Source organism: Amorphotheca resinae (assembly GCF_003019875.1).
Source record: "Amorphotheca resinae ATCC 22711 unplaced genomic scaffold M430scaffold_3, whole genome shotgun sequence".
Classification (NCBI taxonomy): Eukaryota; Fungi; Ascomycota; class Leotiomycetes; order Helotiales; family Amorphothecaceae; genus Amorphotheca; species Amorphotheca resinae.
In genome coordinates, this window is record NW_020194473.1 from 1,529,652 (window position 1) to 1,543,059 (window position 13,408).

Sequence of the window (13,408 nt, forward strand, 5' to 3'; positions counted from 1 at the left end):
TTTAGTTTATAAATAACGTTATTACTAGTCGTGCGGCCTTTATAATCCTCTAGGTCTTAGCGTATCTTTTAAATCTAAGCCTTAATATCTTTTACTTTTATATCTATCTTAAGGTCTTTAAGCTTTACGTATAATTTGTTAATAGTCGTTATAGCCTTATTACCCTTAGTAATAGCCCTATCTAACTCTTGTTTAGTATGTATAGCTACGACTCTAAGGACTTTTATAAAAGCTAGGGCAAGTGTATACTTTAACGTTAATAGTATAAGAGTAGTCTTAGTCTACTCTACTTTTACTATACGTATCTTATATAGTCTAGAGGTAGACATCGTTACTAAGTGTGATCGTTATTAGGCCGGTATAAATACTATAGTAGCTACATTAGCTACTTCTTTGTCTACTCTTAGAGGCGGCGTTATATAGTAGTCCTCTTTATTATAGTAATTAAGTAATAGTTCTACTACCTTAATTAGCTTTGTCTAAAAGAATAGTACTGCCTTCTCTACTCTTCTTTCTAGTATATTACTTATTAAAGGGATTTTAGAGTTATTAGCTATTAGTGTAATAACTTTTTTAGTTAGCGTTAATATAAGTTAACTATACTACTTTATCTTAGTATATACTCGACTATTAGAAGCGAAATTCCTAGGCTAGAGCTTTGACCTCTCTTATACTAATACACTTGTATTTAGTACTACTACTATTACTCTATCTATAAGTATTATGTTAGCTAGAAATCTATTAGTACCTTTACTATTATAATACTAGTAAGGGTATAGTATTAGTAGTTTAACTAGGTCGTAAAGGGCCTAGGCGTGTAGGTAGTCCGGGTCTTTATTACGGTCTATTCTATGTTTCTAGGGCCGGATATACTTAGCGCCTTATAGTTTACGTACTTTATCCCTTACCTTTTGTCTTGTAATTAGGTAAAAGCCTATATCTACTCTAGTAGTCTAGTAGTTTACTATAACGTTAAAGACATTAGTAAGGGTGTCGTCCTTATGTTTCTTAGCTAGTAGTATATCTTCTGTGTCTTGTACTACTTGTTTATAGGCTAGTAGTACATCTTCTTGTACTACTTGTTAGTAGGATCTAAATTCGTCTTATAGTATCGCTTAGAACTAGAATAGCGCGTTATTAGTACTATTATAGTCTTTATTATACTCTTTTACGTTAGACATCCTGTTTTATACTAGATTAGAATATAGCCGTTAAGGTAGATTAGAGTAATGTTTGTACTTAGAGGGATAAGTAGGATAGAAGTGTAATAGATTAGAGGGATAAGTAAGGTAGATCTATAATAGATTAGAGAGATAAGTAGGATAGATCTATAGATTAGAGAGAGGGTAGATCTGTAATAGATTAGAGGGATAAGTAGGATAGATGTATAATAGATTAGAGTAGTAGTTCTGTTGTTAGTGTAAAGGTAGTAGTAGATTAGAGTAGTAGTTATATTACTATTATAGATTAGAGTAGTAGTTTTATTACTATTATTATAAAAGTAGTAACAAAGGTAGTTAATATAGATTAGAATATAGTAATAAAGGCTGTTTAGAATATAAGCTAACTATAAGCAAATATATAATAAAGGTAGTAAATTTAAAGGTAAGGTAATGTTATAATAGGCACGCTTTTAGCTATGCTTAGTAAGTCTGTAATTACTATTAAGAGTGTCGTCTCTTAAACTCCTTTATTAGATCCTTACTATTCCCTAGCCGTAATACTAAGAGCTATATATCTTACTCTAGTCTAAATCCTTTCTAGTAAACTAAGTATTTAATACGTTCTTTTATAGACTTCTTATTAATTATCTTCTCTAGTTCTTACTCCTCTTTACTATCTATAATAATAGGCTTAGAGTATTAGGGCCGCTCTCTTTTATATAGGTTAATACCTTTTATAGTAGGCTCTAGATATACTATTAAGAAGACGTCGTAGACACACTAATAATCTAAGATCTTAAGCTTATATATAAGCTGTCTTATTCTCTTAATTACCTTTAATAGACCTATCCTTTACTTGTTAAGCTTCTTATTCTTCTTTATAAGAATTAAATAGCCCTTATATAATCGTAAGTATACCTTATCTCTTATATTAAAGAATATTAGTTTATGCTTTCTATTATAGTAGTGTTTAGTAGATACTATTATAAGATCTAACGCGTCTATAATCTTAATCTTTACGTAAGGTACTACTATAACTGTTTCTTAGCCTCTTACTAGCTTTATTATATTGTTTAGTATAAAGCTATATAGTACTTTGTTTAGTAACTTACCTGTACTTATAGAGAGCGTATTATTTAAATAGAATTATAGCTCTAGTAGAGCCTCTAGCTAGAGAGAGTTGTCTTTAAGAGCGTAAAGGTAGTATCTAAGCGCTATTTTAATCGTTTAATTAGTTTGTTTACTCTAGCCGTTACTCTATAAGTAGTACGCTATTAAGTATAGTAATCTAACGCTAAGGTATATAAATATTACTACCTATAGACAAGCTAAAAATTATAGGCCTCTATCTATAATAAACATCTTAGAAAAGCCTTAGTCTAAATCTAGTAATTGTCTAACGACTATAGCGCCTTACTATACTACTATCTACGTTAATTTTCTAGGTATTATTACTAACTTCTTTGTTAATTTGTCTATTAAGTTAAGTAGTACGTTAAACCCTTTCTTTAATTAAGGTAAGCCGACTATAAAATCTATAGTTATTATATAGAATAAGGCTAGTAGTATAAGGATTAGTTATAGTACGCTATAAGGCTTATGTCTTGTTGTCTTATATACTTAATATTCTAGGTAGTAGTATAAAAAGGTATATAAGTACTTTAATAATTATAAGATATAAAAGTTTATAGATATTATCTCTAATATCTTATTATACCTAAGATAGCTATACTTGTATACTATTATAAACACTTCCTTAATACATGATTATAAGATACATAGCCTCTTTAGGTAGCCGTTACTACTCTTATAAAAGAGTAAGCTGTCTTTTATATAATTAAAAGGCAAAAATACTACGTTATCTCTAAGCTTTAAGTTCTTTATAACTATATTAATTACTTTTAATAATTTTAGGTTAGCTTTATAGCTATTTATAATTAATTTCTTAAATGTAAGGTCTATCTTAACTAACGTTACTATATAGTAGTAGGTCTCTAATAGCGTGTCTAGCTCGCCTAGTTTATTACTACCGCCCTTGTCTCTATCTTTAACTATAGTAGACAGGCGTAATAGTATATTAGGTATAATGTTTACTTTACTAGGTTTATAACGTATATCTAGGTTAAACTAAGATAGGTACTTACTAGCTAGTACTAGCCGTAAGTTTAGCTTTTACGTTAACGTTATTATTACGATATCTAATTACTTTAAAATGTTATATAGAGCGCTATAGTCTATAAACATAATAATAGGCTATTCTTTTAAACCCTTAATAAACCTCGCGAGCTTCTGTACTATCTATACTACCTTATACATTTTAAGCTTAGTAGGCTAGTATCTTGTCTCTAGGCTACGTATAGTTCGTAATAAAAATATTATAGGCTATACTTTTGTTCTTACTAGGTATTTGCCTTTTTATAGAACTAGATCGCCTTACATATAGTATACTACTATACTAATATCCCTTTGTTTTAAGACGTTAAAGTTAATAAAGAACTATCTTTCTATATTAAAGTGTGTTAAGACCTAAGGGTTTGTTAGCTCCTTTTAAAGCTTAGTAAACGTAGCTCTCTTTACTCTAGTTAGATACGTGAATACCTCTTTTACTATAAACGTTTAACAGGCTCTCTCCTTTACTAGAGCCCTCTTAAGTAGTTTAGTTTTACGTACTTATAGCGGCTTTATAATTTACGCGAATTAAGGTACCTTATTATATAACTAACCTACTATCCTAAGGTATCGTTTAAGCTATTATAGCGTCTCTAGGAACGTTAGTTTCGTAATAGCCGCTAATCGTTCTTTTATAGTTAACAGGCTAAACGTATCTACCTTTTGTCTTAAAACAGTAGCTAAAAGGAATACTATAAAGTATTTTAGCCCTTTAAGCGTAATGTTTGTCTTTATAAAACATATAAAGACCTGCTGTAAGTACTTAATATACTTAGTAAGCGTTTTGCTTACTATTACTACGTTATCTATAAATGCTCTTATAAAAGCTCTTAGTTACACTATTAATACGTTAATTTAGTGTTAAGTATATAATAACGTGTTTCTAAAACCTATAAGAGTATAGTTAAAGGTATATTAACCTATGTACGTTACGACTATAAAGTAGCGACAAGTCTTTAGATAATACCTTTATTAGTAAAAATAACTTAATACGTCTATTATAGTAATAAACCTATAGCCTTAAATTATTTAGAAGATATCTTCTTAGGTTAGTATTAAGTAGGCGTCTAGTACGACTAACTAATTTAATCTTCTAATATTAATAACTACTCTTTTTTTACGTTTACTATTTAGTATTATATACTAAACTATAAACACTAGGTAAGAGAAAGGTATTAAGTATAACGTCTTTTCTAAACGCCTCTAGTTAATTAACTCGTTAAATATAGATTCTAGTACCTTATAATCCTTAACTCTTAAGGGGTATACTTTAGCCTTACCTAATATTCTGTCTTACTAGTCTTGTTAAAGCTCTACCTTTATCTAGCGATCTTTAGGTATATTAACAAATCCCTTATTGTTCTAAAGGCTGTCTAAGAACTTATCTATTAACTAAGAAAGCTATTTAACTTAATCTAGAAGGCCGTATATAGTTATACTATACAGGTACTTTGTTTCTATAAAAGTTATGTCTAGGACAAGTCTTAGTCTCTTTCTCTATAGTATTTATAATACAAGGTCTTATAAGTTAGCTACGTTATCTAATAATTAAAAGTAGTCCTTATAATTAAACTTAATAAGGTCTCTAAGCTTTACGTCTTTCTAGACTTAGACTAGTTTATCTGTATTGTTTCTTACTATAACTAATGTTAACTACTAGTCTATAAGATACGTAAACAAGCTAATTTAAGAGTCGCTAGGTTTAAATAGTATATTCTAACTACTTTTCTTTACGTCGTGTACTACTAGTATAGTTACTATAGTGTGTAGTAAGATAGTAGTGCCCTCCTTAGCTACTACAGGTATCTAGTGTCTTCTTTTTAGCAAGACGTTAATCTTGATTATAACGCTATACGAGCGTACAAGTGCCCTTTTGTCTAATACTAAAATATTAATACGTTTAAGGCTAATAATGTCTATACTAATAATAAGGTTTATAAAAAGAGTATCGATAAAGTATATTTTGTATAATATTATTGCCTAGGCCGTCTTACTAGTCTTAGTTTCTAGTAAGAACATGTCTACTATAACGTATTCTATAGACTATATCTTGTTAGTACCTACTTCTCTAACACTAATTAGCTTTACTTGTATTTAAACCTAAATACCGCTATACTATTCGTATAGCTATACTTTACTAGCTATACTTAGTGTTAATCTTATGTTAAGGCACCCTTAGACTCGGTTTACTATTATACTCTTAAATACTAACTTAATTATTACGTAGTACTATAATTAAAAGCTATACCTTATACTATTATTAAGTACAAAGATTGTTAAAGACGCTATTACTTCTATAGAATTTAAGACTACTACAGGCTTTATAAAGCTTACTACTACTATAGACTTACTACTACCTGTCTTTACTTAGGTAACCTTATAGGCCTTTTTAAGGTATACAAAGAGTTTGTTAGTACTTTTAAATCGTTCTTTATACTTCTTGTATTAGTATTAAGAGCTATCTACTTTAGTAAAATTAACTTTTATAAAGTTTGTAATTAGATTGTTATAGAACTTGTCCTTTTATACGTAATATATGTTTATAAAATCCTGTTCTATAAAACTAGGTAGTAGCTTGACTATATTAGCTTATAAATCGTCTTACGTATAATACGCTTTAGCTTTTATATACTTATCTTTTAGTACGTCCTTAGCTATAGCCTAATAAGCCTACGCTAGTTGTAGTTAGTATTAATACTTGTTACTATTCCTTATATAGGCGTTTCTTATAGTTATCTATAGCTATCTATATTGTCTAGAAAGTTGATTCTAATATAGGGTCTAACTTTAATAGTTAGTCGTGTTGTTCTTGTTCTAGCCCTTACTAAAGCTATTATTCCTAGTAAATCTGCCTTATAAGTTGTCTTAATTTTACTTATTTCTATAAGAGCCGCTAGGCTAGAATAGTAGTTACTATACAGGCTATAGTACCTACGATTACTATAGCTATTAAGGCTGTTATAGACCTTACTATAATAAGTACTAATATAGCTAGTATAAACGCTAGGCCTAAAGGTATAAGGCTATAGGTCTAGAGTTATATAGACAAAACAAGGGCCTACCTTTATTTATATACTAGTTTACAAGTAGCTACTATACTCTACTTACAAAATTAACTAACGTTACTATCTTTAAGTCTACCTTCTTATAAAATCTCTTAATTAACGTATTCTCTATAAGGCAGGATACGTATAGTTAGATCTATAGATTAAGTACTATCTATACTAATAAGAGGTTCTAAAAGGTCGATTTGCTTTCTAATAATCGTGCTAGATAGAACATTTATATTAAAAAGGCGCGTATTAACTTACTATCTTATAAGTCTACTATCGTAAACCTTTTTATATTTAATACTACACGTATAACCTTAGGCCGTTCTTAAAAGCGTTAGTTTATCTCTTTAAAGATCTTGTCTATACTTACGTCTATTAGAAACTCTCTCTTAAGTTCTATAAGCTCTATAGAGTACTATAGTAACGCCTTACCTTATAAACAGGTTGTTTATATATCTTGTACTACCTTCTCTAAGTATTACTTTATAAGGTATTAAAGTTAGTCTATATAAAGGTAAACGTCTATATATATTGTATACTTTCTTTATTAAACGATGTCTAACTTAGTACCCTTACTATTAAATAACAAGTTAAACAATCCTATTACTTTAGTAGTTAAACGTTAGGTATTAACATTAGCGTTAGTAGTAAGAGCCTCTTTATTGTTATTGTTATTGTTATTATCTCTTTAATTCTACTTACTAAAGAGACATATAACTCGTTAAGTAATTGCCTCTTAATCTGCCTCTAACAGGCTAGCTAATCTGCCTCTAACAGGCTAGCTAGTAGTATACCCTTATTTGTTCTTAAACCTAAAGCTATTTCTTTCTTAATTCTTAGGAGGGGCTCTTTTAACTAGGCTTGTAATAAAGCTGTTATTAACGTACTACTATAGTACTTAATGTTTAATTCTACTATAATGTTTATTATTACGTTATTAAAATATTTAACTACTTAGTATAGTGTTAGTCTGTCTATTACTTACTTGTCGGGATATATAACTATTAAGTCGTCCTTAACAGATTTAAGAACGTAATTAACGATTTGTTATGTTAAGGCTAAGACTTGTTTTATAAAAGAGTCGCTTACTTTTATAAACTTTCTGATTTGTCTAGTAAGAAGGACAGTCTCTTTACTAACTATAGTATACTGTTATATAGTTCTAATTTAATAAATTAGTAGTATATATAATAGTACTATAGACGTCTAGCGTATATTAACGATTACTTAATTGTCTTAATGACCTAATAATCGTATTGTTCGACTAGTTTAGTAATCCTATAATAATCCCTAATAATACTTAATCCTTAATATAGGTTTAGTAGTTATGTGTTTCTTAATAATTTGATTTAACAGAGGTCTTTAATCCCTAATAGTGTAGCTAGGCTACTAGTACGACACGTAGTGTTACTAGTGTACCTATTAAGCGACAGGGCTAGTCTTAGTAGTATTACTACTAGATGTTATAGTTATTACGTAGAATCGCTACTTATAGCGCGTTTTGTATATATTAAATTCTATGATTGTCTTGTTTTCTAAGATATAGGCTATTTATAGGCTGTACACACTACGCTCCTTCCTTCCTTTCTTCTTATACACTATGTACTGTGTCCTGTACGCTGTACACTACTCTACTGTAACACTAAATAGCTTTAATTTAAAGGTAACTAAGCCTTTTGTACTAGAGCTTAGTTAAAGCGCTAGATAAGGCTAGAATATAGCTATTAATAAGGTATACAGTAGTTTTAGTAGTTATAGCTGTGTTAATTAAGTTATATTCTAGTATCTACTAGCTATTTTAAACAAGGGTATAGTAAAACGTCTTGTTTTTAAAGGTTAGACGTTCCTCTTTAGTATTCTAGTAAATCCTCTTTTAGATTAGTTAATAAAGGGATACTACGTTTATATAGAAAGTAGATACTAGAGCTATATTTAACAGCTCTATAGTAAAGGCCCCTTTTAGCCTATTAAGTTAGATCTTTATAGTACTAAAAGCTTTAATTAGAATTTAATCCTTTCTAGCTAATAAGAAGCTCTGTTTAGATGTTTTTTAGACTAAGCTAAACCTAGATATATTATTATAGACGTAAATAGTAGCTCTTAAGTCTAGGATAAAGCTTTGTTTTAGTAAGTAATCCTGTTCTTCTTTCTTAGTAACTAAATAGCTAAATTTAGTAGGTTTAGTAATATTAGTTAGATTAGCTATAGTTGTTATAGTAAAGGCTCTAAGGGTTTTGTCTTCTTCTTCTTTAATTACTTTAGTAATCTTTTTACTATTTAAATTACTTAATTAGAACAAGTTTAAGTTTAAATTACCTAATTAAGATAAGTTCTTACGTACCTTTTTCTAAATAGCTTTAACTTTCTTCTTTAAGCTAAGGTTTAACTTTAGCTTTTTGTTAATCTTTGCCTTAATATTATTATATAGTACCTATCCTTCTAGTTAAATTAAAGGGATTAGGTAATAGTACCTTTTAAGTAAGTACCTCTTATTACTATATATATAAGGTTTCTTATTTTCTTTATCTAATCCTTTGTTTAATCCTCTCTTCTAAAGAGTAGTAAAAGCTATATAATATCTCTCTCTTACTTTAGGTTCTTTCTTACTCTTAAGTTAGAGTTTATATTTATTAAGTACACTCTTAAATTTGACTTTCTCCTCTCTAAATAGCTAGTACCTTACTATCTAGGTAAACACTAGATCTACGTTATCTAGGGCCTTTATAAAGTCGTATATTAGCCTAGTTCCTTTAGTTTTAGCTATCTTAAGTACTAGGTAGTTACTATACACTATTTTAAAGTTATTAACTTATAAGGCTATTAATTAGCCTTGTTTAGAGGCCTTCTAAGCCTTTTTATATTCGTTAATTAGCTCTTATTACCTTACTTTATTAAAAGGAGCTACTTTATTCTTTAATTTTATAAGTATATTATATACTATAAGATAGGTATTAACGTACTAAACGTACTCCTTTTATATCGTACTAAATATTTAGACCCTAAGCTTTTATAGAGCTAGCTTTTACTATTTAACTAGTTGACTTTCCTAGTTATAACAGGCTTAAAGGATCTATAATTACTCCTTCTCTTTATTACGTAATTAGCTATAAGTTAAGTTTGGTTTATTCTCCTTAAGTTAACTTAGTTTAGGCTAAGCCGGCGCTTATAGTTAGGGTAGTAGCGCCCTTACTAGATTAACTAGATCTTATATCTCTAGACTAATCGTAAAGGCTTAGATCCTCTCTATCTAATCGTCCTAATCCTTAGTTCTTTTAAGGATATAGGTATTAAGTATATTAACTGTACTAGCTATTATATTTAAAGTCGAATTAGTAGTAACTTAGGTAGTAATTACTACTAAACCTATTGTTTAGTTAGTTACTATATTAGTAAGTCTAAAGGGTCGAAATAGCGCTAGATTTAGCGCTTAATTACCTTTAAGTCGATCTAGTTACTAATTAGGTATAGCGTTTAGGTTAATTATAAGTAGCTGTTAAAGAGCCTCTTACGTCTACTTAATATTTAAAAAACAGGCTTATTTACTACGTTAGTAGTAGCTAGACACAGGTCGATAGTAGCGTTATATAATCTAAAGGTTAAAGAGTCTTATTAAAACAGTTTTAGGAAACAACCCGGGCTTATAACTATTAAATAGGATAAATTAGGGGATCAAATAAAGGGGTAAATTAAGTAGATTTAAGTGTTAGGTTTAAGTAGATTAAATTAAATTAAACTAACTACTTAATAGAGAACGTAAAGAGAGTTATATATAAGTAAAGGTAGTAAAAACAGTATACTAAATATAGTATATACAGTAATACCTAGAACGCTATATAGGGTACGAGGTATGTAGTAATAGGTATACGGTAATCTATGTACTAGATACGAGGTATGAGGTAACGGACAAAATCTGGCTTCTGATGACGTGATTACCTAATTAGGCAATAGACGTGACATTCCCAGTTTCCAACAGATAGCGAACAAACTCTCCGGCTTTACCTCCTTCCCGGCGACCCGCAACAAAGGTTACTATTTCATCCCTTAAGGCGAAGACCTTCTCCAACCAAGCCTTCCACTCATTATCGCCGTCGGTCTCGGCTATCTCGTCGAAAACAGTCATGTCCAAAGTAGTGTTGAGTCGATGTGTTGCTGATTACGGTTGGCTGGTGTAAAGCCCCTGGTGTGGCCCGTGCGATAATTTCCTCGCTTATAAAAGGGGTAAAAGAAAAGGGGAGCGGGGAAGGGCCCCATAGGTGGAAATTGACAATGCGGAGAAGGCAGTTTGGGGAATGCAATCGAATGCAGAAACATTGCTCTAAATGAAGTTCATCTCCTCTTGGCACCTGCCCGCATATAGATTGCTTTCCGATCAGGAGGAGGAACAATGCTATTAATCGTTCATTGGTGGATATGCGAGAGTCGAGCCATGCCTGTTGTTGACCCCGTCGGCAAGACGTCCGATCGGCATCGGGTCCGCTTCTCGACCGTCTCGGCCAAGACCCCGACGTCTCTCTATCTGTTTAGTATCTATCTCGACCTATCTTGATATCTTGATATCTCGATCCACCCTCAATTGACCCCCTTGGCCCTTTCAACTAATAACCATGAACCTCGCTTTGTTCTCGCGATATCGATATCGACTCCCGCAGTCGAGGGCCATGCCATCAGATACCGCGAGTTGACGCGTGTTCTGTACATAGACCCTCCATCCCCTCCCTCCCTTCGGCGCTCAACTGAACCTGAACCTGAAGTGACTCGTCTCGCTGCCGCTCATGGCTTCGGAAAAGGTTCCTGTCGACGATGTTGTTGTTGCGCGGTCTTCAGTAGAGATTGGTGACAGTAAGAGCACTGATGATGGGCTCCCCACCAACGCGGGCAACGACGTCGATGTTGCTGCCACCTTCTTGGCTACCCTCGACCCGGCCATACTGGCCGAGCCCATCTCCGCAAAGGAATATCGCAAGCTGCTCTGGAAGATCGATCTGACGATCCTCCCTCTGTTATGGGTCACCACGATCGTCGGCGCTGTCGACAAGGTCATCATCTCAAATGCGGCCATCTACGGCATGCGGACCGATGCCCACCTCGGGGGCAACGAGTTCAACTGGGTCGGCTCGATCTTTTACTTTGGCTATCTGGCGTTCGAGTTCCCTGCCGCGATTCTCATTCAGCGTCTGCCTGTGGGCAAATTCTTTGCCCTCACAGTCTTTGCCTGGTCGGTTCTCCTGATGTGCACTGCTGCGGCCCAGAATTACGGCGGCCTCCTTGCGGTCCGTTTCTTCATGGGCATGTTTGAATCAGTCATTTTCCCCACCGCGACCATTGTCACCGTGATGTGGTGGAGAACCGAGGAACACCCAATCCGTATCGCATGCTGGTTCTCGCAGTTCTCGTCTATCTTCTCGGGAATCGTGAGTTACGGTATTGGGAACACGCACACTGCTATCCACCCATGGCGGCTCCTTTTCATCGTGCTGGGAGCCTTTTCACTGCTTTGGGCCGTTGTGTTATGGTTCTTGCTTCCGGACTCGCCATTGAAGTGCTGGTACTTGTCCGACCGGGAAAAGTATGTAGCAATAGAGCGTGTCAAAGGGAACAACACTGGTGTCGAGGACAAGAAGATCAAATGGTACCAAGTACGCGAGTGTTTGACTGATCCAAAAACTTGGTTAATCGCCATCTTTGCATGCGCCCAAAATATTCCCAACGGTGAGAGTCTCGTTAATCTTCTTCCAAGCCGCACGTTCTAATCTTTCTCCAGGTGGCCTCATAACCTTCGCCGGTATTATTGTTTCTGGGTTGGGCTACACCCCCTTGATCACTACCCTTCTCGGTATTCCTACCGGGGTTATTGCCACGGTTTGGAGCTGGATGATGGCGTACCCCACTGGGAAGATCAAAAATTGCCGGTGTGCTATCATCGCTGTCGCAAATGTCATCACGATCGTCTGTGCCATCCTCATGTGGAAGTTGCCCCGGAGCAACAAGCACGGTCTCCTGGCCGCCTACTACGTCTTCTACACGTACTGGGGCCCTTACGCCATTTCCACTTCTCTGCCACTAGCGAATACATCTGGGCATTCGAAGAAGGTGACCATGAACGCTGTATTCTTCGTGGCCTACTGTCTGGGCAACATCCTCGGTACGCTCTTTTCTCCCCCTTCCAATCATCTTCAGACCGTTTGACTAAATTTCTGCTCTAGGCCCGCAAGCTTTTCGAGCCGCCGATGCTCCAGACTACTCCCACGGCTACCAAGGCCTACTCGCCTGTCTCGTCCTGTCCATGTTTGCAATCTCTGGCTACGGCTTCTTATGCTGGTGGGAAAACAAGCGAAGAGATGCGGCGATGGATATCGACGGGCAGGCTAAGGAAGCCGAAGCCTTCTCTGATCTGACTGACCAAGAGAAGAAGTCATTCCGCTACACCTATTAGTCCCGATGACAGGAATTTTGTGTCTTAACTGAGAGTTTAATTGAAGAGGTGCTTCGTTGGGGTGTTAGTTACAAACTTTGGAAGATTGGAGTATGCGTGATCTTGGAGGAGTGGTTAGATGCTTTCGACCAGTGCCTCCCGCAGAATAGTACAAACCCAACATTATATTTCTGGATTAAGTTTCATCACACATTTGGCAATTTGACCTAGTTAAATTAACTTTAGCTATATACCTAGTATAGAAAACTACCTACCTAGGTACGGTTTTCAATCACGTGACATCAGGACTACCCCAAGGTAGGAGGTAAGTAAGATAAGTCAGAAGTTTGTTAGTGATATAACTCCAATAAGTTCTAGTGATTTCTCAATGAAGCTCTATAAATGCAATGTTTCTCCAGATATAATGTCCCAGTCAAGTTCATAGTTTGCGGCAGTACTTTGAAGAGAGTTGGAGAATGAATGGTCAACCATTTCAAATTCCGATATTCTTCTCATATATTCTAATGGCTATTCAATCAATCAGGCATAGGTAGGTGTCTAGCAAACAATAGTGATAGAAAGTCATTAGGTACCTAGGGACAACTTTTAAT

General features: G+C 33.9%; 1 protein-coding gene across 1 annotated transcript; it reads left to right on the top strand.

The window, feature by feature from the left end:
* Positions 1-11,157: 11,157 nt before the first annotated feature.
* M430DRAFT_135906 (hypothetical protein) lies at positions 11,158-13,009 on the top strand (the record flags this gene model as incomplete). Its single annotated transcript, XM_024862430.1, has 3 exons — positions 11,158-12,094; positions 12,147-12,527; positions 12,589-13,009. The coding sequence occupies 3 exons, from the start codon at positions 11,158-11,160 to the stop codon at positions 12,816-12,818; spliced, it is 1,548 nt and encodes a 515-aa protein (XP_024723251.1). The 3' UTR covers positions 12,819-13,009.
* Between the last annotated feature and the right edge of the window lie 399 nt (positions 13,010-13,408).